The 26,115-nt window shown below is 46.2% G+C and overlaps 4 protein-coding genes across 4 annotated transcripts; 1 reads left to right on the forward strand and 3 right to left on the reverse strand.

Moving 5' to 3' along the window:
* The first annotated feature begins 6,379 nt into the window (after positions 1 to 6,379).
* On the forward strand, positions 6,380 to 8,675 carry LOC128268364 (DBF4-type zinc finger-containing protein 2 homolog). The gene is made up of 2 exons (XM_053005427.1): positions 6,380 to 6,405; positions 8,027 to 8,675. Exons 1-2 carry the CDS (start codon positions 6,380 to 6,382, stop codon positions 8,673 to 8,675), a joined length of 675 nt encoding a protein of 224 aa, XP_052861387.1.
* Positions 8,676 to 9,487: 812 nt separating this feature from the next.
* LOC128267297 (uncharacterized) lies at positions 9,488 to 13,002 on the reverse strand. Its single transcript, XM_053004103.1, has 5 exons — positions 12,752 to 13,002; positions 12,581 to 12,666; positions 11,674 to 11,781; positions 10,702 to 10,781; positions 9,488 to 10,631 (listed from the first exon to the last, which is right to left on the reverse strand). The coding sequence occupies exons 1-5, from the start codon at positions 12,794 to 12,796 to the stop codon at positions 9,601 to 9,603; spliced, it is 1,350 nt and encodes a 449-aa protein (XP_052860063.1). The 5' UTR covers positions 12,797 to 13,002; the 3' UTR covers positions 9,488 to 9,600.
* A 1,907-nt stretch (positions 13,003 to 14,909) lies between these two features.
* Positions 14,910 to 15,517, reverse strand: LOC128278556 (uncharacterized). Its single transcript, XM_053017286.1, has 3 exons — positions 15,452 to 15,517; positions 15,266 to 15,385; positions 14,910 to 15,188 (listed from the first exon to the last, which is right to left on the reverse strand). The coding sequence occupies exons 1-3, from the start codon at positions 15,515 to 15,517 to the stop codon at positions 14,910 to 14,912; spliced, it is 465 nt and encodes a 154-aa protein (XP_052873246.1).
* A 5,309-nt stretch (positions 15,518 to 20,826) lies between these two features.
* On the reverse strand, positions 20,827 to 22,711 carry LOC128268399 (pickpocket protein 28-like). The gene is made up of 5 exons (XM_053005474.1): positions 22,671 to 22,711; positions 21,846 to 22,590; positions 21,624 to 21,784; positions 21,200 to 21,559; positions 20,827 to 21,133 (listed from the first exon to the last, which is right to left on the reverse strand). The coding sequence occupies exons 1-5, from the start codon at positions 22,709 to 22,711 to the stop codon at positions 20,827 to 20,829; spliced, it is 1,614 nt and encodes a 537-aa protein (XP_052861434.1).
* Between the last annotated feature and the right edge of the window lie 3,404 nt (positions 22,712 to 26,115).

Genomic DNA, 26,115 nt, shown 5'->3' on the forward strand with positions numbered 1-26,115 from the left:
ATGATTGGAGTTCAATGATATCGTTAAAAGCACCAGGAAGCCCTCATGACCACAAACATGGCTTTGAAACATGAATGTTTGAACAGTTACAATACGAAACAAACTACAAAGGTAGGCATTAAGCAATTTTACAGAACCTTTACAAACTTGAAGATATTTTTAATGCAATAATTTTCCATTTGAACTACGTAGTTTCTAATGAGTGAATCATGATTTTGATAGTTTACTTTAATTTTTTTTTCAATTACGAAGTGACTTGGTAAAAGTTTCCACCATTTTTGGTAACAAACTTTAGCCATTTTATAGAACATTAAAAATGTCAATACGAATAGAACTAATGCGCATTATCGATGAAAACCGTAAAACCGAACCAAAGACTGCACAAAATCGAAATAAATTACATAATGCAAGTGATTTCATCAAACATTAAATATATCTTTTCATTTACTTATTTTTTTTATTTATTACAAAACAAAATCAATCAGGCTACTGATTGATAACAAATACGAAATACTTCGCATAAATTACAAAAAAAAATAAAAGTCAGGCAATAAAAATGAGCCTGAGCTTAACAATGTGCCAGTGATAATAGTAAGAAATTCCTAGAAAACAGCAGACATTTAATTAAATTACGAAAATACTGTGCCGTGTAGCAATACGCTAATACTCGGAACCCGTAATTTAACCGAATTGAAACAGGGCCCAACCGTCAATTAATTGAATCAAAAAGAAACAATCGATCGAGCAAACGTCGAGCGATCGACGTCTCCTCTTAATACACACCTCTTCCCCGTCGAACCCTTATGGGCCACAGCTCACCCCGATCGCCCGAATCCGCGCCGAAGGTACCAACGCACGCGGGCACACGTCAGCCACCACCATCACCGGCCATCCACCGGTAAACATAAATGGCTACATCATACGCCGGGTCGGCCGCGCCGCCGTGTGTTAACGCGAGCCGTGTCATCACGTAAGGAAAGTTCGGAATCGGAGGCAACATGAAAAGGAACGGGAAAAAAACCGAAACACACACCGAAGCATAAACAACAAAAACGGACGGCAAAACCCGGGGGGGGGGGCTCACGGGAGCGGAGCACCGCACACGATCTCCGAAGACAAAGCGGCATTTTCCTTTTTGTTTTCCGCTCGCGTGGAAAAAAAAAACGCGAAGGTGGAAAACTTTGACGCGGGCGAGTGAAAATAATAAACGTGAAAAGCAAATGAAGAGATAAGTCAACGCTGCGGTGGGATGCTGGGACACCACCCCCCGGGGGCCCTGCCCGCCCTTACACCCAAAGGGTCCCCGGATACAGATTCCCGGACCCGGAGGTAGGGCGTATGTCGTAACCGTCGCGCCTGTGTGGCCCTCTTTATGGCCCTTTTAATTATTCCTCGGCTTGTGCTAATTAATTGAAATAGTTGCAGAGCTCGCGGCCACAGACAGGATACCTGTCTTGTGCCTGTGTGTGTGTTGCATGCTGGGAGGATCACTGTTTTATGGTGCCGACACTTCTTACGACTACCGCCGGGTGGCTGGGCGCGTGGGTGTACTTTCCTTTGTTCTCCGTCCGCCTTCACGCCGTCCGTGCCGTTTAGCGGCGCTCACCTCACCTCACGGCTGTCACTAAACCGTGCACGTGCAGCGGGAACGAAACCAGTATTTGCTAATGAGCCCCGGCGGGGTCATCATGCAAACAAACAAAAATCGTAATATTCCAAACACCACCCCACGGAACGAAGGCGAAGAAAATTGCGGGGTGCCGTGAAAAAAGATAACAAAACTGAAATGGGTGCTCCCCGACAATGATGCGGCAGGTGTGTTCCTGTGTGTGTGTGTATGTGTGATGTCACAGATTCAGCTCTATCCTCCCCGGTGGCAGGCCTGTTTTGCACATTTGTTAGTTTTTATGGTAGTCAATTTTTTCCAACAGCACCACCCACAACCGCCCACTCGCCACGGGAACGGTTCGGCACCTGTTTCGGTTCCCAGGGGAAAAACTCTCCGATCCGTGTGGTTTTCCATTTTTTTGCTGTAGTTTTTAAAGTTGAATTTTCTTACCCAACAGTCTAGGGTGGAGATGTTTCCGCAAGCTCCGCCGTGCATACGCATTTTATGCTGATCATGGCGCCCCCAAAAGGGGAGGACACAAATGAAACAACGAAATTGGGAAGAAAAAAACATGGTACGTAACCGTCGGGAAAGCGTTCGCGGGGCCCCCGGGGTTACATGCGATGCATGCAAATGCAGGAGTTTTGTAAATTAATGATAAGCCACCGCCCCCCCCACATAACACTGAAGTGTTGATTATTTGCTCAACTGATTCCTCTGCATCGCAGCATAACTATGCTGCGCGCCCAGGCCTTTTCCACTGGAAGGTACAAACACGTTAATGGGAGTCACCGCGCAGGGACAAAGACCGGCATTAAGATGCCATTGAAGGTAATGTCTCGGAGATGTGACAAACCGGGGAGCACCGCAGCAGCCGGCTATTGTTTGAGCGAGCGAAGCGCGGGGGGAAACCCACCACTGCGCCCACAGGTTCGCTATCGGAAAGCGCGTGATGGTCATTCCTGGCTATTAGCATTCTTAACGAGTTTGTCATCCGCTTGACGTGACTGGTTAAGGAGAAGTTTTATTACTTTTCCTTTCTTTTCCCTTTTGTCACCCGCCGCGTGAGGCCCATGAATATTACAACGAACCGGAAAGAAGAATGGGAAGCCCGAGCCTTGCTAATTTTGGACCTTTACGCGCAACATTTTTATTTGTTAACATTGTCTCGCTGGCGACTTCAAGACTCCAAAGCCTGGTTTTCATCGTTTAATGAAGTAATGGCAAGACGGGAAACGTTTTCATTTTCGCTGGATTAGCCGAAGTGGAACTTCCAACAGAACACAAATGAGCTCCGCAGCAGATAATAGACCGAGAAAAACTTATAGCCCGGCATCGGCATTCGACGTTCGTCGGGGGCCTTGATTATGAAACGATTGCCACCGCACACCGCAGGTCGTGCCCGTAACAAGCGATGTACGAAGAATTAAAACGATGCCATTGTGGTGCGTTTTGTTGCTGGTAAGAGGCAGAGGCTCGCCCGCCAAGGAAAGCCAGGGTTGGAAAAACTGAAACATCTTGAGGATGCTGGTTTTTGCATACTTCGCCAAACTTCAACGTGTAGCAATGCCAGTGCGGTTTGCTACACTACACTCTGCACTAACTTCATCCCATCCCAGGCGGGGCACGTGTGCTGTAGGTTGGCAAATTGTGCTCCAAGTGAAGTACGACGGAGAAGTATGCCGCGGTTGGAGCAAATAAAATGCAGCGCAGAAACAGATGTTTAAACGAACGTTTGTTTCCCTAGCTCTGGCAAACAGCAACAGTAGCAGCTCCACAACTCAAGTACGTCAGTTAGTCAACGGTGTGCAGTTGGTTTTTGTCCATGAAACTTACATAAGAGTAACACAAGGACATTTGGCGCTATGAATAATGTTCATAGTGCCGCACTCGAGTTCATTACCCAACGGAGCGTCGAAATTTTTAAATCAACATGTTAGTTTGCATAGTCACGTACAGCTGGCGCTGTCTTCTGATTTTGGGTTTTTGTTCTTTATTTTATTTCTCTCATTTAAATATGCTGTTTTGCTTTGCTATTTATGTCTATTTCATCAAATCAAAATGTCTATCTAGCAACAAGCGATCATTCAGCCGATGTATTTAGCTAATCGACGAAATGTATTAACTTTTTGAAGGTGGTACAGTGTTTGCCGAGACCCTGGAACCTACGGCCAGGTCCTACACCAACCTAAATTCCGATGGTACGTTATTACCATGGCGACCGAAAAAACTAGAACCCTCGAAGTAATTTCTCTTCGCTGAGCATTACGCCTTGGCACAGCGAAAGGATCGGACGTGACAGTAAGCAAGTTTAAACGGAGAAAGCGCTTTTGAATCTTGTGAATAACTTTTGTGAAAGCATTCATCAACGAATTGAGTGTGGTAATCACGACAATTACAAATCATCATCAACTTTTTATAGGGTAGGTTTTTTAAAGCAACACGCTTCACACGACATGCTTTCCTTTACTTTAACATTGAATGGATATTAATGATTGAATCATAATGTTTTAATTAAATTTTGAACATTTTCCTTATAGATTGATCGTGCGTACATCGAACTCCTGAAAAGCTCCGAAAATGTGTGATCCGTGCTGCAGCTCGTATGATTCGTGCTATTCGTGTTATCCTTACACAAAACACCACTGCTCGTCATGCCACAAGTGTGATCGCTGTTCTATGACGTGCTGCACCAAACATCGCTATCATTATTGCTATTTATGCTTTCGTCACCACCACTAGGAGAAGGGATGGACTCTTTGCTCCATTATCCGTTATCCTATTTTGACAAAATTATCCTGTAACCCATATCACTTAATTTTCGATCTCCGTTCCGGATTCCTCTTGTTGGTTGATGTCGAAATGTTACCCAAAAACGATATTTTTTTACTGCTGCAATTATGGATAATATTCCTTGCGAATCGAATCCTGCGAGGCTCGAACACAAAGCAAAATCGAACGCACTATTTCCGGGGTCGCAAAAAACAAACATTGCGTGACCTGGAACCATCGGACACGGTGGTAGATGCGGTTGTCTACCAACCGTAGTTCTCGTAAAGTTTTCTGTGGGTTTTGGGCAGATGCAGGAGAAGGTTAGAGGTTAGAGTGTAGTGGAGAGTAGCAGTCCTTTCTCGTGCATGCTTATGCTCACCGTGTGGCACTCCAGATCGATACTATTTTGAACACAAAGCGAAAGTGTAACTGAAATACTATTTGAATCTAGAACGTCGCCATAAATCTCTGCACGTACGAGCTCGTCTGATCGGAGTGGGATTCAATTTGCAATATTTGTTCACAGACTGTTTTGTTATTTCGATGCCTCAATCGAAAGTTGTCCCGCTCTCGCCCTTTCGATCGTTCCTCAAGCCAGCTGAGTTGCAAGGAGTAACAAGCGGTCCTTGCCCATCCATCCTCCTCGAAATTGCGTATGCCCTTTCTACGCAGTAACATCAATCCAAGTACCGTTTGGACATTCAACACAGCAAATCCAGGCAACATTCGGTTAGTACCGTTATGTATCAATGCAATCTATTGTAATTTTTTGGACTTATACTTCTTGTTCTTTTTTTCAATTTGCAGTTCCAAATAATAAGTTTCTTCAAATTCAAAACCTACTGTAATGAGCACTACATTCAAAATTAACTCAGTTTTTCACAAGCTTGTAAAATTTTCGACGGTAACTAACTAAAAAAAATAGGCTCGACGGTAACTATCAAGCTTATGACGCAACTCGCCTGCTGTGCTTAAGAGAAACTTTGTGCTAAATTGTTACGCTATTCGTTAAAGAGTGGTTAAGAAGTGTTGAAAAGATTATCAAGTAAATGTTTGTTACGCAAATGAATTTGTTCCACACCTAGCGCTCGGGTCGTTATCAGTTCAGCAACAAACGTTGACTATCACATGTTAAGCCAATAGTGCTATTATGGGCAATCAAATAAATTTTCCTTAAATCAAACTAAACCCAATTGTTTTTTTATTAAATTGTAAAAGGGAAAATTGAAATAAAACCGGTCCAGAAAAAAAACCGCCATTTGAAACGCTACTTGCACTACTGTCCTGTAGAGGGCGCTCACTGTAACATGTCGTGCAGCGGGAATGCAGGCGCAAATTATTTTTGTCAAATTAAATTACATTTTATCGACGAATATAATTCAATATACGGCAATTATAATATAGTATAAGCCTTCCTAAAATTACTTCTTATTTAGGAAAGACACATTATTCAAGGAGCTACGCAGTTCGTCAGAAGGCATGTGAGCGACATAGTGCACGTAGGGCTAATAACCATGGCAACCAAAATAACTAAAATAATCGAGCAAATTGCTTCTGGCCCAGCATTCAGCATTGGCATTTCGAACGAAGAGGTTGTTAGAGAGAATTAGAAAATTCCGAATAAAACGCAGTTTCCAAATTCCTGTTAAATTGTTCATCGAAACCATTGACAAAATCCCGTTAGCGAAAGATTTCCGAATTCCCAGAAGTGACTGCTGAAGCATTTGTTTGAAAGTTTTTGCCATAGTACACCTCCGCTCCGGATCGGTAAGTACCCCGCTGTTCTCCACACGAATCCATTGGCGTTGAATTGGAAAAACCTTGCGTAAGACCTTGATCCAATTTGAATTACATTGTGAAATTCCTTGACTTTGGGGCAATGCCCATGTTCTGAACGTGCTCTAACAAGCTCTTACTTTTCGCCATTTCTCCGCAGCACGTCCTTCTAAGCGGTTAGGAAGCAGCTGTCGAAGAATCGAAAAATCAAATACACCCAAAATGTGTGACCCATGTTGCAATTCCTGTGATCCCTGCTACTCCTGCTACCCATATGTAAGACACCACTGTTCGTCCTGCCATAAGTGTGACCGGTGCTCACTGTCCTGTTGCACCAAGCATCGCTACCACTTTTGTTACCTGTGCTTACGTCACCATTATTAGTAGTCTCAATTCCCAAGGCACTTTTTTCTATACGCCCAGATGTCCCCCATTTTCCAAAAGGTCACCTCGTTATTCATTTTTCCAAAATTCACCTCATGTAGAGTTGTAAAATCAAGTAGTAGCTTTCGAAGTGTTCACTTGTACCGTTAGGAGAAAAAACCTCGTTGCGTGTACCATCTCTGCACCATGTCTACTACGATCAGCAGCAGACTCGGTGGTAGATACGTTAGGCTACCAGCCGTAGTTCTCGTAAAGTTTGTCAGATTATTGTGGTTTAGTAGACGACGACAAGGTGCGGCCAAGAAAGAGTGGTATGGAGCTTGTCCATGAATGTGCTAGTGTTACGTGGTGTGCTTCCATCAGATCGATACTATTTTAGAGACACCACGCGGCTGTCTAGTGGCGCTGAAATTGTATTTGAATCTAGATCAATGCCAACATTCTCTTTGCCGTTCCTCAGAATGGTGCACGATAGGAGTTTCTTTCTCTTTTTCCCCGTCTCTCTATCTCTCTCATACTATGGAATATTGTGACTGCGACGGAAGGCCACAGGCATTCAAATTGCGAGGATGTTCAAAGTGAGCCTTTCAAGAGGCATTTCTTTCGGTAGTTAAGCATTGCTCGTCCTTCATAAAAGAAATATTCCCAGTAGGCCACGGATATTTCGTAGTGGAAGCGTTCATATCGTCGCTAATTGTGTAAAAAACGATAGGGTAGGAGTACACCATCCATCGCCTACTGTGTCATCAAGTATCATCTTTCCGGAAGAGATTCTAATGTAAATTAATTAAATTTAAATCTACTTTATCGATTTGCGGAAGAGATCAACGCTTCTCCTAACTCAGCTATGGTATGCAGTCTACTGCTATCACGTTTAGGTCAGCAGATGCACAACTTGCCCCCAGTAAAGCCAGTAACGTATTCCCAGTGTGTTAAACAACAATACTAATTTAAGCACAAATCCAAGATTTGTTCAAGCTCATAACTGTGATCTAACAGGTAGTAATCTGACATCGGATGGTGCGCTCGGAATGAGTAAGGCGCTCCAATTGCAGATCTAGCGAGCTGCATCCGACACACGGAAGTCAGTAGTAAACAGTATGGACTTTTGTTTTAACCAGTATAAACTCGATGTTGGTTCACACACACACATTACATTATGAATATGTTTCAACAGATGATTCAAAACCGTTAGATTAATCAGACTCCAGTAATAGAAAAATAGTCGAAAGTTACTGCCATTAGCAATAGTGCTAGGCGTACTAACACACTTCATTGTTGGTCATCTTCGATCTGCACAACATGTTTATCTTATGTTCTTGCACGTTCTCCTTTTTATGATTTCCTATTTCATATTCCGAAGTCACCAAAGGCAGTTTGTGGTCCTCACGCTCCGTGTGGCCCCTGCGGTCCCTGCGGCCCTTGCGGCCCTTGTGGCCCCTGTGATCCATGCGACCCCTGCGGCCCCTGCGGCCCCTGCGGCCCCTGCGGCCCTTGCGGCCCTTGCGGTCCTTGCGGTCCTTGCGATCCTTGCGATCCCTGTGGCCCGTGTGGTCCGTGTGGCCCGTGTGGCCCGTGTGGCCCGTGTGGCCCGTGTGGCCCGTGTGGCCCGTGTGGACCGTGCAATCCCTGTAAACCTATCATCCGCACAGCCCACGACCTAAACTGCATGCCCCAGTGTCCGACCATCTGTCCCCCGCAACACTGTGGTCCACGTTTCATCACGGTGCAGCAGCCTCCTCGGCTCGTTGCTCAGAAAAAGGTTATCAACTGCACCCGTACCGTTATCGACAAGCACGTGGTGCCGCAGACTAAAGCGATCGTCGAGCCGAAGTTGATCTACCAGCCAAAAATCATCTGCGAGCCATGTATCATCTACAAAAAGCGCACCGTACCACAGCCGCGGATCATCTACTACAAGCGGATCGTTCCGGACCCGAAGGTTGTGTGTACTCCGCGCGTCGTGGTGGAACCGAAGGAGATCTGCACCACGCTCGTGTGTCATCCCAAGCCACAGGTTATTCAGGTGCCACCGGCCAAGGATTACTGCTGTGTGCCCGCTGGAGCTACCTACTTCAACCATGGCTGCTGTCCACCAAGTGTTGCCGCAATTTGCGGTCCGAAACGTTGCTAATATCTGGTTGAAGACCCTGTAAACGATGAGAACTCCTTAACTTAAAATAGGTGAGAGTATGAAGAAGTTTATGATAGCTCACAGGAACACAGGAAATCGGGACTTCTGTCATGCTCTTCTCTTTCCCATTTTTTTACATTTTTGCAGAAAGCATAACATCACACAAGCTTACAATCTTGTCCAACATACTTCCCAAGCATAACTGATTTCAAAACAACTGCTTTATGTGGGTTTTTAGGTTCGTATACATGGGGTTTTAGGTTCGTATACATGTTAGTGTATGTAAATTATCGTACTCACTACCAATAACTACCTAACAGGCTGTACCACATCGTAAACGTGGAATGCTTGTTGGGCCTCCATCATTAGTGATCATCATTGCGTGACTCCAGAAAGTAAGTTAGATTGCTCATTCGGTAACCCGTACAGAGCCTAATGATCTTAGATAAATCCTTACATTTCAGGAGATTCTGGCGCTGCTTACCTTCCTGCTAATAATCACATCGCTAGCCTTCAATACTTACCCGTACCAACAAGTCATCATAGAGCTGTGCTTTTAGGCGTGTTACATGAATGTTGGCCAAGCCATAGACTAAGTCTATGTTCGCTAAATTGTTCGTTGTTTCCTAGTTGACATCTGTTACGTTGATGAAACTTCTATCCCATGTTAGCATTTGCATAGCAAAGCAGCCTTCGCCTCGCGCGGTGCAGCACCGTCGCACTCACTCTACACTGGAAGTAGTGCGTTCGAATAAAACAGCCTGTAAACGGTGGTACGAATTCCGGAAATCAAAAAACACCGTTTTCGGATTTTATTTATTCCCTCACGCGGTGCACCCGTGCCTCGAAGTCTCTGTTTCAAAAGACTAAAACTTAGAAAACTTAGAAAAGAAGTAAAGAACTACAACACTATCCGAACTCGGATTCACACCATTGTGTTGAGGCCCACGATGGGTTGACTTTTGCTGCGAGCCCGATCGTCCCACTTCTTCGCAGCGTTTGCTACGAATCCGGGCCTGATGGGTGTGTCGAACTCGTCGCGACCTTCCTCCAGCTTCCTAGTGCTGGTGCTGCGCTGCGAGCAACGACATCCGCTGCAGTTGGAGTCGGTCGGTGAGCTTTGGTTCGAGCGGAAGTTGGTTCGGATAATGCTCAGAGGTTTCGATGGCGGTGCCGGTCTTGAACGTGCCGGATGTCCGGAACTGGCACTCATCTGCAATGCTTCCTGGTCAAACTTGTCCGCCGGTACGTAGGTGCTTTTCCGCGAAGGAAGAATGTCTCCGACGAAAGAACCATTGTCGTGGTAGCCGGGACCGGAAGCATCTTCCTGGGGTTGTTTCTGATGCTGGTGGTGGTGCCCTGAGTGTCGGCCTGCATCACGATAGGCCCGCCGGTCCCGATAGTCCTGCCGTGGTAGGTACTGGATCTCCTTGCCAGCTATCCGACGACTTTCTTCGGGCGCACGTGCGACGTGCGCAAATACTGGCACCTGAGCCGATGGGTACACCTTCCGTTCCACGATAGACTCTGCACTCCGACTGAGCGGAGACGTGTCCCCATCCCGGTACTCCTCACTGCGCTGGTGATTGTGGTTCTGGTGGTTCTGGTGGTTCTGGTGGTTCTGGTGGTTCTGGTGGTTTTGGTGGTTGTGGTGATGATGGTTCTGATGTTGAGGTTGCTGGTGGGTTGATTCCGCTTTCGACACCACAAAGATTGGCGCCTGCTCAGTGTCGGTAGCCACGTTCTTTTTCATTGACATCCGATCGGTGACATCGGTTCCGCGTGTCAGACCCGACCCAGTATCCGTCTGAGTCATGTGAGCGGTCATCCGTGCCAATGGGTCAGCCAAGTCGATGACGAACAGGATTGCCACCAGAAACGACAGGCAGCCCAGTATGATGGCATTATCGTGCAGATCGGGGTGGACTTGGTCTATTGAGGCGAACACTAGGCCACCTGCAAAGTGCGTAAGAATGTTGAAGGTTAAACTCGGCTGCGCGATTCCTCAATTCCGCCAGTGAGTTACCTGCGGCAAAAAACAACAAAGTCCCCAACGACAGCACGATCTTTTCGAACAGATTCGGACGTGTTTTTGCATCGACGCATCTGAAACGACATTACGATTACACATCGAGACATTCCAGATAGCAGCAGGCCGAGGCTCCTAACGCTGAGCTCATGGTTTATGGTATCACATCGTCACAGGCCACACACAGTCGACACCATTGTTCGCTGAAACATGTGAATAATGCCCAAAGTGCCGCCAGTAAGCGGTACGGTCCATTGTACGCGTTGAAGTCTTGTGCAAGGGCTGACGACTCCCTCCATGGTTTGGGATGGAGGTTTAGCAGGTTGCAGGTATGTGCCACCCGATACCAGAAACGAACAGAAATGTCACCGCGCGCCGCTGGGTGGTAATGAAAAGCTAACCGTCCGCAAGTCGTTCGCTTGGCAGTACAGCCCACTAGAAGTCCGATAGAAAAGCCTGTGGTCTGGTAGGGGACTTGCAGAAAAACAAACGAACCAACAGCGGTACAACGCGTGCGCCAAGGATGAAGGTCGTCTCCCAGACAAAGCCATCGCAGGTCGCCCGTCAACCTGCTCCACTGTTTATGAGAAAATGTTCAACTTCCGACCGCCTGCACTTGAGCTTGGGTATGAGGCCTGTGGCCCGTAAGGTCTCTGAGGCCCCACAACTTCCCACATTCAAGTCGTAGCCGGGCGTCACAGTATTGTCCCACACAATAAGACGAACCGAACCGAGGAACGGAGTGGTAGGAAACAAAAAAATCTGTTCAAACCATTCGGAAAACAAGGAAAAACACGGGCCCGAAGAAGGTGGACCTGAAAGCAGCGAAGGAAAACAAACCAGCCAAACAATCCATGACAACAAAATGGCAATACGTGAAAACACTAAACAGCCGCCCCTCTGTTGGGAGTACCGACGAACTTCGCCCTAGGGCATTGGGGAGCGAGAGAGAGAGAGAGGGGAACTGACCTTGTAATTAGCATTAGCGCGATGACTATCGTGTATCCCCCGTAGACGATGTTCGTAAATGCATTGCCACCGCTGCTCCAGGTTATGTTGTGGATCAGACTCCATTCGCTAGGGAAGAGAGAAATTATTTTTTGAAGTAAAGTGACAAATTGGTCGACGACTGATGATGATGCTAATACTGCATTTCTTGTTAGATGTTGCTTGAATTTGTTATCAACACTGAAACGGTTCCAAAAGACCACTTCACTTATGTTCTTTGCCTTAGAATGTTGTTATTTATTTGATTGTAACGAAAATTTAAAAAGAATTTCAAAGAATACTAAAAGTAATAAATACTAAAAATGAATATGAATACTAAAAGCAATGTTAAAATTAAACAAAAATTACCAAAACTATTTCAAATAATCTCTTTTTAATAGAAGTAAGAACAAAGATGGAAAACAAATGAAAGCACGTTAATAAGAACAATATCAGGAGTGTCTTCATGAAGCAGTTGCTATAGAAATAAAATGAATACTTAAATTACACATTCAAAAACATAGACAATAGTTCCCTAATCTCATTCTTTGAAAAGGTTTCTTACATCGCAATAACGATGACACACACACGCGGAAGGGTACGTTTAAGCTAAGCCGAGTGTCTCCGGCAATGACAGATCCAAAGTGGTCCAAATGGTTTTACCTCATCTTTCCGTAGCGGAAATGCTAATTATTCCGCACCGACCCCACACACAAACGACGCGATTTAGAGCGCCCTTGGGCGTCGAACCGAGGGCCGATGGCGGCTTCTGGTCGCTAAACGGTGCAAATTGCACCGAATGCATTGAAAAAACCAACCATTTCCAGTTGGATGTAGTCGTAGGGTGTTTAGGCCAAAGAGGACGAACCCCCCCCAGCGGTGAACTTACCGCGATAGCTTCTGATTTCTCACAAACACTCGCCGCGACTCATGATCGGTGATAATCTTCGTAATAACGCACGCCACACAACCTAACTGCCAGTGTCACGAAACGGAAAAAAGAAACAATTAAACAATTTGCGGGCCCCGTCGGGTTGTTCGATTGCCACCGGACACTTACTAATTCTAGAAACTTGATCACTACCCTGGCCGCCGGTTTCACCATATTCTTCGCCTGTTGTTACTCGTGAGGAGAGCCGTGACGGTGGTACACTCTGCTGATCGATTGATCGATCGTTCCACAACTTAAGCGCTTCGTTTGTCTTGTTCCTTGGAGGGAAATCTCTTGTCGCGAACCGTTTCTTTCGCCCACACCGCACCAATGGCCAACAAAATCAGCGACGCGTGCATGATCCACCCGGGGGGAGCGGTGTAGCGCTTCACCTCGCTCCGCTATCCAAATTCATCACTGGTCGAACACATTTCACTAAGCATCATGCACTTTATTGATGGGTCAGTGTACCCCTGGATCCGTTACTACGTTCGTCGCTGCACGATGCGTTGATGTTACTCGTCTAGTAGCGAGCGCCCGACTGAGACGATAAGACCGGTGAGATCGATCGAAGTACGTTTCGGGAGGTCCGTTCCACGCGGTGGCTAATCAGCGAATGGCTTTCCCGGCCCGTGTGGGTGATGTTTTTTCCCACCCATTTCCCACCTCCACGACGGCGAAAACGGCGAACCCACAACAATGCGAGAAGTCCGAGCCGTACGATCGCTTTGGTGGTCGTGTACCTCGATGTTTGGTGGCTGATAGTGGCCACTACTCATACGACACACCCCGACACACACGCATGCGACACTACGGTAGTGTGCGTCTGCGCCTTAGAAGATAATATTTGATGGTGCAGCGAAAACAATGGCCGGTCTCTAGACACTCTGTGCACCCACCGGTGCGGACTGCGCTTGCTTTTCGTATTTTTTTCAAATGACTTCAAAAACGTGTCTTGATATTAGTACAAGTATTCCTTCCTCGCTCGCGCGCATACCTGAGCCCGCGCGTTTAGGTGGGTCACACAAAACTGGGCGTTGGTTCTTTGGGCGCTGTTTGGCAGCAGCATCTCCGGCAACACAATAAATGCGCACAATTGTCACGCGCCAAGAGATCGCGCGGAATGCTTGAATGATGTCAGATTTTTCGGTTTTCAGGGTGTTTTTTGAGAGCTCGACAATGTGACAACCAAAAGCATTAGCATAACGCAAACGCACTTATGCGTTTGCGTACACAATGGAGGGCTTCTTATCAGACGGTGCGTCGTCGTGGCTAGACTCCAGACCGTGTAGGGCTGTACCGTACGTGAGAAAGTGCATTCCTCGGTCGGCTGTAACGGGCCGACAGTGAAAAGTGAAACGGCTGACTGCAACGTGGAGCTCCATGTTTAATATCGGGCATTGGGTCTGCGCAGTATCGGACATTGAGAGAAATGAAGTGCGCCAGCTGCCTCATTTAACAGAACAAATAATGTAAAACAATTATGAGAATGTTACCTTACTAGCTGGTCGAATCACTGGAAATTGAAATAGTTCACACAATTTATAATAGCCCATGGCAAGGTGACGATGTACTCGGTACACTCAAGTATTGGGAAACCCGCCGTACGGTCTCAGGCCGCCTGGCCCGAAGAATTATTTGACCAAAGTGTACGAGTACGAGTGTACATCCATTCGTCATTAGGGCTCATTCTGTGAAATGTGATGTTTGAGTCACACCTAAAATTCATTGCTAACCAGCGGGACCTGAATCGATTGTTTTGTTGCGTAAACGAGAGATCTACGTCCTACCAACTTGCCAGCACCTCTGTTGACACGCTCAGCAAACAGGGGGCTTAATTGCATGGGACTACGGCAGCGGAAGTTTCACTTTTCCCCAAAAACCATTACATGCTATGCAAAATGTGTTAGTCTCTTAGCAGAGTGCCGGTGTCCCGCTTCGTGTACGGAATGCAAATGTTGTGGCACGACGCTAAAATAAAACGGTTTCTGGGGGTGATATGATCTGAGAGACATAAAGCGGCGGACAAAGGCCAGTTTTGATCGGCGCTGGTCAGCTGTTCCCAGGGCACTGGATACGTCCGATGTGTGTCTAATTCGTGCCAAAACAATAGACCACAAGAAAACGCCCCCCTGCAGAGTGCAGCATAAACCTTGAAGGATCATTAGTTTGACGTTGACGCCGTTGTTGTTAGTAACTCATCGCCGGTGACATATAAATTTGATTGATTATTAAACCGCAAATTACGCGCGATGTGTGTGACCTCGTTTGCACAACCATAAAATGGTCAGCCCTTGGAAGCTGGCAGGTCAACGGACCCTTCCTCTTCGCACCGCTCACAATTTAAGAAGCCCACGGGATCAGCTGAAGACTCCTCTTCGACCTGTTGCCATGGCACCCGGAATGGTTTACCTCCTTTTGGCAGAGCGCTCGGTTGAAGCCGATAGGCACAAGCGACGGCGCGGCCAATATCGTAGTACGAGTAATTGTGGTACGAGAAGTATTCTGGATTTTTGTACGGGAAGTCTTTCGCCACATTTCCGACAACATGGATCGGACCGAGGGACTGCAAGAAAATCCCAACACATTAAAATGATAAGCACGAAGCGTATATGGCGACAAGTATTTTTGCTGAAATCGAACCTGCTCATGTTCCGTTTCTCGAAATATTTTCGGCGACACTCCGGGAAGCACTTCGTAATTGAAAGGAGCACTTACTTTGGGTTTGTTTCTAACCGGTGCATCTAAGGGGTAAGTGTCCGGCTACAACGGAATATTAAAACATTATGTGTTCTTGTCCATTTCGATAGCAACCTTTGCGGAATTTACCTCAATTTTACACAAAAATTTGCGTGGCTGACAAAACGAGCGAGTAAATTTGAGAAACGACGCCATGAGGATGAGGATCAGGATTTTACGTATATTCCTAGAATAGATAAGTTAGCGATCCGAAATTTTCGCCTTCTTTGTTTTGCTTTTAATTTAAAGCGTTTTTAAAGCGTTGTCGTGAAGCGTTTGTGATGTGAAACTAGCTAGGTTAGTCTAGCAACCGCTAGATGGCGCGCTAAGAAACTGCCAATTTAAAAATTTAAAAAGCCCATGAACGTTAATTCCGTTCTCTTTCCCCCAATAATTCTGTTCTCTTTCTGCCATTCTAAGTAAAATCGAGTATATAAAAAAAATGTATTGTAGTTGTATTAATACTAATAGTATTCGCAAGGATTCTTTTATGAAAGGATCACCTACAGTTGAACTTCTTTTATTTGCTACTTCAATTAAGAATCCCGTAGACTAATAAATATTAAGCTTTAGATTACACAGTTATGATAAATTTCAAATATAATTTTGAAATACTTCTTATCCCATAGCACTATGGAATAAACATAATGAAACTCTACCTTACGAAGCCAAAAGCGTGCTTTTGTCCGAAATGCCTTATTCGTTTCGTGTACAATTCCCGAATATTCCAGCTTACGAACCCTTATTCCAACCGTGCCGGGTGTAATGCACAACGCGCAGTGATTAGGTTGCAGTGACCCAAAAATATCCGCTGACCTAATCCCTTAAAATTTCTTAAACACGCCGAACGGCACTTCGACTCAAACAAAACATCGACGACCCCGCGATCGTCTGCGTATCACCGTAAAACGCAACACAAACGAAGAAACACAAGGGAAACATAAATTATGTCACCAGTCACGACGCTGAAGTGAGGCAAAATAAAATAAAACACACACTCCGAAAACCAATGCAACCCGCGATTATGCGTACGACGGTTCCGATTGACAATGACCCTTCGCAGGGCAGTGGAAAAGGTTTCGAAATGCAGTGACTGCTTGCGTCCCGGTTCAGTTCAAAGCGAAAGCAGTCAACAGAGCACATTCTAAAGGGCCGCCGTTCTTTCTATGCTTGATCCGAGAACTTATGCTGGGCGCGCGTTTCGGTGATGATTAATGGTGATCTCCGCTGATCCTCTCGGTTGCCGACTTTTCACCCACAGAGCGATTTAAGTGATGACCATGAAAGCGGTCCCTTCGCCTATTGATCAATGTCCGCGTGAACGTAATTTATGATGAACAATTTGGCTGTGATTGAATTATTGGCCCGTGGATGTAGAAAAAATATGTTTTGAATTTTAATCTCTTAATCTCTACTTGTTTGTTGAGACATTAATGACAAAGTTGAGACGAATTGAAACAGGGTCTAAGCTCAATCCAACTTTATTAACGTATCATTTAGAAGAAATAAATTGATTTATCAATCGTTGTCGAAACACACATAAATCGTTTCGATTAATTTTCTCGATGCCGGAAATCATTGAACGTAATTTGTCTCCTTATTCAACCTAACACAGTCGTCATATTTATTTTCAATTACCGATGACGAACAAAAAACCAGCCTTCAAGAAAGTGAAACAGTTTTGCGCAATACGCACTCGTTCGTGCGGCGATCGGTGCTTGTTAACGACCCAGTAACCGGGAAGCAGACCTTCGATCCCCGCCACGACCGGCTGTCGTAAACAATGGGATTTGTACCATAACTTAGGATCATCTGCGCAGCACTTGGCCGGCCGTCGGTGGCAGTGTCGCATTGCATTACCTACCCAACGATAGCTCAACACTGCATGCGAGAAGCTCGCTGTCCAAAATGTCTCGAAAAGAATGCGCCATAACTCATCCGATCAAGTGCAGTGGGTACCGAGCGGAAACAATCAGCTATTAGGTTAATCGACTCGGGACACACAAATTAAATTAATTTTTAATTTATTCCTAATCAACGTCCAGCCATTGGCGGAAACAGAAAAGACTCGCTACCTCCTTTGGTGCCTAGAGGAAAGGCAGCATATGTACATATAGGCGGAAGATGGTAAAGCCTTCCTTGGAGCATATTTTTGAGACGTGAGAAGAAATACTCGAAAGATGAAACTGATGCCAGTGAGTGGGTTTGGCGAAGGAACAAAAACTCCCCTTGCCAACCTAAACTCATAGCGCCACCATCGTTCGGGTGGGTGTAAATGGCCACCGGTGCTCGTAGAATATCAAATGCTCAAAGAAACCGCCCTCTATGTTCATATACCACACGCCTGTAAGCTCGCTTCGTCCATCTTCTTTTCATTATGGAAAAGCAAGATAAAAATCTCCCACCGCTGATTAACATCGGTCGTAAAACCAACCTACAACCCACGGTTCTCGAGCACAGTCAAGTGGCAGGATCAGTCGTAAAACAAATTTGATTCCCTTCTTCAGGTCTGTACCGTGCCTGCTCTAGCTTTCCATCCCTTACTTCACATCGCAAATATCGGAACCTAAGAAAAAGTCCATAAAATCCAATTCCTGGCTGGCGCAGGAAGCGAAACCGATTAAAACCATCGATCGAACTACAAAACGCACCGTATTGAGGTGGCTAATCTAAAGCGAACAGGATTGGTTTGGTTTCCACCGCTATCGCTCATTAGCCCCCAAAATCGGCAACATCGATCGCCAACATTCCAAACATGATCCTCGATCCTCGGAGCGAACCGTAAAAAACGAAAAACACTTCCAACCCCGATTTGTCGCCTGATTATGGGGCGTGTGTTCTTATCGTGGCACATCGATCGGCGATGTATCTTGTGCATCATTTAAATAATTTTACATACGCCGCCACTCTGATAGCGGGCAGCAAATATCGAAAAAATGCGGATGCTGACTATTTATCGGGTTAGGTGATTAACATATGCGACCATCACCGGTACAGCATGTGGTATCTTTATCTGCCGCCGGACGAAACGGTAAATCACTCAACGTCTTGAGATGCTAATCTGAATGATATTTTCAACCTCGGCAAGGAGTGATCGTAAAAAGTTGACAATCTATTCGTTATCATACATCGGAAATACAGTATATCACTGGTGAATTATATCTATACAACAATCGGAAACTTTGCATCGCCGTTTTTAAACAAAAGGTGAAAGGTCTTTATCGTTGGCCAACATTTCTATTATTCAGTTTGTAACAATACCTACATCCTTGATTAATAAACCTAGACAATCAAGAATTGAAAAAAGATTGATTTAAAATTGCAACCTATTGGCTCAAAGAACGCAACAGGTTGGCTTTAAGCGGCCCAACCTCTCAGAAGTCGCCAAAAATGGCAAAACTATCAATTCCCGAACCTCTATTAGAGTCTATCAGTCTGTCACTAATCCACAAATTATTAGTGCTCTCGATTCAACGTCGAAAGTATTGGTCAAGTCCAGTAGGAAAGAAACTGTGTAGCGAATGCCATTCAACGTGTTTGCATATTTATTCCGTTCCACTTTAATATCATTGCACTCAAAAGACGCACGCAAAAAATAGTGGCAAATATTCGCACGAGGGCGGCAAAAGCCGGTGACTTTCGACGTAAGCAGATTTCCACTCGGATACATTAAATCATAAATTTACGAGCTCGGTTGATGTTCCCGCGGGTCGGATACGATCGGAATCGACACAGAGCCTGTTGCTAGGAACGCCCCGACCGGTTTTGTTTATTTGATTCTTATTTTTCTAATAGACACCCCTATACTGGTTCGATTGATAATCAACACGCTTTTGCGAACATTCTGGCATCGGCAACAATAAGACGGTCTATTTCCAAGTGCGTAGTATAAATATCGGTTCTGATTGTTGACGTGCGCTCCGTATAAACATTACATTTCATGCCCCTGAGTAACTTTAAATTTATAGGCATCAAATGGCGACCAATATTATTCCGGATAATCAGTTCAGCCGTTTTCCAAGCGTAGTTCTACATATAAATAATACATGAGGGCACAGTGGAAAAGGAGCATACATAATTAATTTAGGCTTTGCCAAATATGTATCATTCGTCCATAAAAATAATCAGTAAAAATAACAACTTAATTTACAATAACCCAAAAATGCGTTGAAGTTTCCCCCAAACTTCATTATTGGCAAGGATTAGTTGATAATTATTCAAATCCAAAAATTTATTCAATTTCAAAACGAATCCTAGCGAGCAAAAACACTAAATATAAATGAATTCATTCGAGCCACACTTAACCTCGACGATATTAATTAAAAGAAAAACTTATTTTACGATCACCACAAGTTAGCATAGATTTGCTTTATCTAGTTATTTGCGAAACCACCTTAACCTCGGTACATTAATCAACCGAGTTGTGATTAAACCGATGAGCGAAACACCCCGTGAGCGTATTTTACCAACTTCTGTCGAAGTTCTTTTGCGTTGTTGAACTTTAAAAAATAAAATCCAATTTCTATTCTACTCACCACAACAAACCGTGACGCCCGCTTCACGGAAAAATGCTAAAACAGACCCAAAAACTAGAACCATACTCGTGTGCTCCTGACGCTGTGGGTTGTTTTCATAATTTTCCGATTCGGATTCGGGCGGCCCGCCATTTGTAGCCGACAGCAATTGTTTTTCTCCGTGCGCACGTGTGTTCCATTTCCACCGCGATCATCGTTGTAACGCTCGGTAACTCCGCAACGTTTCATTTCCAGCTGACGATCAACAGCTGACGATGTTTGCTTGGCCACTTACTCATACACGGGCGGTTAGGCGGTAAAGAGTGCATTTTTGGCACGAGTTCCAACGATTTGCCAATTGTTTACCACACACAAGGGCAAGGTCACACCGAAGGTAGCGGTCACGAGACTCGATTGCGTTCCAGAAAGTGCGCGGGTGGTTTGTAATACTGCAGTTGAAGCGGTTGGTGTTTATTGACAAACGATCGAAGGATCTAGCCCGTAAGGTTACCTCGAAATGGTGCATTTCCCAAACATTACTTGGTTCGCTTTCGTAGTTCCATTTTTTTTTTGCAAATCTGCGGCCGCCATTCTGCCACCTTTTCAGCATACTTTCTCATGCGAACAGGAACCCGGGAAGGTAGCCTTTACCGAACCAATTAGCATACATTAAACATCGCATCGCATTATTCGTAGCGCCAATGTCGTTTGCCAACTCAATCAAGGCGCAGGAGACACCCCAACCAGACGGCGGTGACAGCTGCGCTCCCCTCACTGCATCGATCACTCGAGCGATCATTAAAATTCATTACGACAATCCGAGCCTCGCCGATCGATCGAGAAAGAGGACGGGCAGAAGCCGGGGCCCTTCTCAGCGGGTGCGGGCTTCGAACGCGAACCGAAAGCTAATCTCACGTGTCGGTCGTAAAATGTCCCCCTCCCGAGAGAGCACTATGGGATCCAAGGTCGTACGGGATGCACTCGGTGGTCACTAGGGCGCAGCTGCACCTCGTGTGTAGCTACTTCGGCAACCTTGACCGTGCAGCGGCAGACGAGACGCGAGCCCATCCAGAGGCACAGCGGTCGAACGGCTAGATAGTAGACCATCTCGGCCAGACTGATGAGACTCATACCGGCCAGTAGCGCCAGAATGCCGCCGAAGCTAGCCAACCCACCGTTGAACGTCATGTACTCGACGCGCTCGGTGTACAGGAATTTGTTGTCCTTGAAGTAAACGTACAGCATCATCGGTTCGGCGCTGAAAATGGGCCGGGAAACCAAGATTGTTTAGAGCGTCCCAAATGTAGTCCGGTTCATCGCATACCTCTCCCGATCGGGACCAGTATTGGCAAGCGAACTCAGCATCTGGTCCAGGTTGAGCCAATCGTTTGATAGCTCCACATCGTACTTGATCGTTGTGCAGGCGGGCAGACAACCGCACAGTTCCCCGTCGCCTTCCTCGAGCATCAGGCCGCCCAGTTCCATCAGCTTGGTGGCCGCGTCCTTATAGCAGTGTATTTCGTGGGCCCTACAAACCCGGGTCGTGTTCGTCCGCGGCATCGCGAACGTGACACAACCGCACAACTTTAGCGTGTAGTTGGCGAGGCACTCGAACTCGCAGTTCTGCTCGTTGTAGACTCGGAAGAACCGCAGGCTGCGTTCATCCGAAAAGTAACACTGGCGTCTGCAAGAGCGAAAACAGTACAAGGGCGTTTGCATGACAGTTCCGGAAGAAAGTTTTCTCTCACATAGAAGCCGGATGACGATGAAGGCTCTTCTGGGTGGTCATCATGCGGGGCTTGATGATGATGGATACGGCCTGCATCGGTGGCACTCGGATGTTGTACTCGCTGAGCCGCGGAATCTCGTCCGGCGCATGGATCGTAACTTTGTAGCCTTGTTGGGCGCCCTGGAATTACGTGGAGCTAAGCAAGAACCCTGAGTGGTCACTTGGAGACGCCGTAACTTACGGAGCAGATGTACTCTCGGTCTTTCGCGTCGGTTTCAAGCAGTGCAAGTATTCCTCCCTTGAAACCGCCACTGGCCGTTCGTCTTGGGTACGCCAGAAGGTCCTCGTTGGTGGTGTAACCATCCTCCATGGTCCACCCGGTGCTCTGGATGAGGCTGGCATGCGTCGTCTTCAACATATAGTTGTTCGCCAGATCCGTGTTGAACTGCTCCTCACGAAACATTTGATCGTCGGTGTATAGCTCCTCGCCCGACAGCGTGTTGAAACTGTAACAGATGCCGTTCTCCGTGACCTTGCGGGCCCACAGCGATTGGCACGGTCGAAAGTTGAAGCTCCACATGCACGCCCGAAAGAGATCGTCCTGCGGTAGCGAGATTTTCATCAGCTCGGGCACCACATCGTTCTCGGACACCGTATCGGCAGCCGTTCCCGTGCTGTAGTTCTCATTGTTGCGCATGACCGTGGAGCAGACATGCGAAAGGGCACGCAACCGGACCCACTCTTGGTCGCTGAGCAGGGAGTGATTCCGCCGCAACCTCAGGAACACTTCGGTCACGTTAAATCGATCGGCGTCGATGCGCGTCTGCGGGCAGATCGTAATGGCCGGGAAGGGCATCTTCCAGACGGGGTTCGACGACGGTGAAAAGCTCACGATGAGCGGCTTCTCCATCCACCGTTCGTGAGCGATGACGATGCCGACGATGCAGCAAGCGAGCGACAGGATCACCATCACTGACCAGCAGGCTCTGCGGTGCGGAGAAGCGGAAACGGAAGAACAACAACGCTGTAGCACACAGCATTTGGCACCATACGATGCGTTTCTCACCGCTCCTTGATCGATAGCTCCGGGTGCACCATATACCGCATTCCGTGACATGCGCTGCCTGCGAAGTATTCCCGCAGGATGGTCTTCCAGAACGACCACCGACCCGGGTCGGCCGGGGACACTTCGCGGCTACTCATGATGCCGGTTACAACGATACTAGCGCGACAACGCAGGACCCCGTAGGTCGTTGTTCGTGCCGCGACCAAATGGCGTGAAACATCTGGACGACACGACACCAGTCTGCACTGCACGACACACGTTGATGAAATTTTCACGAAGTTTGTCCTGAATGTTGAATTTTTAAAGATTTCTAAGCTCTTGAATCATACTCAAGCTGTTAATATCGCCATGAAAGCAGAAAAAATAGTAAATTATTAAAACCAATTTAAAATATGTACGAAGTAATCGAATATTATTTCTTTTTTTCAAACATGCCAAAAGATAGAACCCAAACTACTTTGCATTATTACTGCATTAGATTGATTCGAGTAACTTTCAACAATTGCTATGGCTAACATACTTTTCTATTAAAATTGCTAATAACGTAAAATTAACTTTCATTCAAAACACATTGTAGCGTCCTGGGAAACGCCAATTTCGAAGCAATCCCTTTCGAAAAGGGTTGCCGATGTGCAAAAGCTTTGCTATAAATAATAAAAACAAAACTGTCATGCTCAGACCCCGTTAAACTGGAGCGTGTTAAGTCCTATCAACTTGGAACCTCACAGATGAACCGTCCAGCCAAACCAATTATCCGCCGGTTAAACATGGGATACGTGCAGTAAGCTCATTTAACATTCACTGGCACGCCACTTGCGCCGGTCGTAAAACGGACACCCTCACGCGGAATGTCTATTGGGCATTTAGTGGACACTGATGAATGGACAACTTCAACCACGCAAACCCCATTGCGCCGAACGAACGCTAAAACCTATTACAATTTGATGGTCACCAAACGTACGCAGCGCGACAGTCTAATTTATAGGACCGACAAAGGGATCGTCAACCGTGTGTCATCGACGGGAGGCCCTGTGGGTGGCCGATCATGTCGCCAAGTCCTGGGTCCCCTCGCCAATCCTTCAAAGCGGGATGACACAATGGGTCGTTAAAAAACTAGGAACCGCTTTGAAACTATTCAAAGCTACTCGCATCCCACTACTGATCAGTTGACGTTGCATCCGAATTGCAGTTACTGCGCCGATGCATCGTCGAGGCGTAAATTGCAACCACGTGCCGGCGACCCGGACGGAACCGAACCGTACCGTTCGGCATGATTAATGTTATCTTAACGATCGCTGCCTTGAAACCGAAAACGCCCCCCGTGTAGGGTGATCGTGAAAAATGGAATGTTTTGAATTGTTGTCGAATTAACATACCCCGAAAATTGGATGCAGCATCGCCAGTGGACCAGTGGAGCCACTCTTCTCTCCGACCAGTTTTCGTATAATTTAATGGCGATTCAAAGGAATCAAATAAAAATGTCAATTCCGAAACCCTTCTCACTTTCTTCCCCATCCGTGGGGGCGCATTCGCATAAGGTAAGGGAAGCATAACTGCCAGCCACCGTCCACGAGCCTGATTCTCGGCCTGAAGAATGTGAGCAAAATTTAATAATCATATGACAAATGGCTTCAAGGTGGTGGGGGTCATAAATAAGCGCCAAACAAAACATTTTTCCAACCAAAACAAGCAGAAAAAAACAGAACATGATCCAGTGGTGGCGATAATGTTTGATCACCGATACACACGATGGCTTCCCAGGCCGCAAGCCACCACCAGCCCGCTGTCAGGACGGGCGACGGCCTAACAACCGTTTCATTGTTAGCCCGATCCCATCTTGCATTATGTATCACCGAACCATCATATCTTTTATGCTCCATCTTGGGGTCGAAATAATGAATTCATCGGCCATTAAATCCACCTACGCGCCCGGATGGCTGAGCTATGTTTCGTACCAATATTTTTACGACTGTAGCGCGCGAGATGTCTTAATTTAAATGAACGAATTACTGGCCCGCGACAAATCATCCCCAATTCACTACCACCGAATGGGACGAACACAACTAAGTCGCTAACGAAGGCGGGCCCTTTTCGCCGTTTCAAAAGAGAAACGAATAGGAACTAAGCCAATTAGGAAATGGCGTAAATCTTACCAAATTTTCACTTCCATCGAACCGAACCGAGAGGTTTGTCGTATTCGAACTTTGATGCACCGCATCGATGTGACGTTTGTCTTGGCAATTTACGAAACTCACATTTTTCACGACGGTTTAGTGTCCATGTGACATTGTTTCGTAACTATGTTTTTAAACCATTTTAGCATGGACTCGCTAAGGCTTGTGTTGGCCATTTGTTATGCAGATGGTGCGAACCACTAAGCTCGCAAAGCAAATAAAACTAACCCTAATCCGGTCGAACATCAAAAACAACATAAATTCCGATCGAACCTGAGCATATTGGGCTAATCGTTCAGTTTCGATCAGGCTTCTAATGTGCCGGCTGTAGTGGTCTCCGATTTTTCGCGGACGTCAACGTATTTAGAGGGTTTTAATCTACGCACGCATAGATATGGTGCTCAATAACTGACCATGAGACATTATCTTTCAACGAAAAATGCATAAAACAAATAACGGCCATAACCTACATCAATCCAAACTACTGCCGGTGAACGCGGTGGCCAGACCAGCCCGTTCCCGACCGCGAACCTACGATAACTATCGCCGTGTGCGATAAAAAAGGCAAATAGTTGGCACTAAAACGGCACTTTGAAGTGGACCGTTTCAGTATGTGACGCTCAAACGTCAACAACTTTGCTCCATTTTGGGTATGTACTCTCAGCCCGGCCCGCAGCACATCGCACTAAATTAAAACTAATCTCCACGTCTTTTTACGCCGCAAGTCAATAAAAATCTTCCGCTAGAGCAACGGAACAATTCTTGAAGGTTCGCCAGTCTAAAGTTTGTGTTTGGTCGTTACACCGAATTGCCTACGCCTGCCAGTGAACTATTGGCACTCCGAGGCACAGCTTCCTCGTCAACCGTTTCGAGAGAAAAAAAAGGAATCTACGACAAATTGAGCCACTGATGTCACCCGAGTGTGTCGTTTTAGCGTTGCAATTCCATTGACGATCAAATGACGATGAGATCACTTGGGATCGTGGCGTACCGTCACAACACCACCGCACTCCTTCCGGAACCGTATATTATTTTTTGCGGACACCCGGAAGGTTTAAAAATAATCTTCTTACCATTACGGGGTGGGCGCCAGTGCCAAACAAATCCTTCTTTTTGCTCGATGAATACATAAAATGTGGGGCATTTTTATGTTTCAATAAAATTAAAATTATAATAAACAAAGCCGGCCCCGTAGTCGGCTGTGGAAACGACAATCGAACGGATCGCCGTCCGTCGTTTGATCATTTGATGGCTTAACTGCTGAGCATGGG

Source organism: Anopheles cruzii, chromosome 2 (genome assembly GCF_943734635.1).
Source record: "Anopheles cruzii chromosome 2, idAnoCruzAS_RS32_06, whole genome shotgun sequence".
In the NCBI taxonomy this organism is placed as follows: Eukaryota; Metazoa; Arthropoda; class Insecta; order Diptera; family Culicidae; genus Anopheles; species Anopheles cruzii.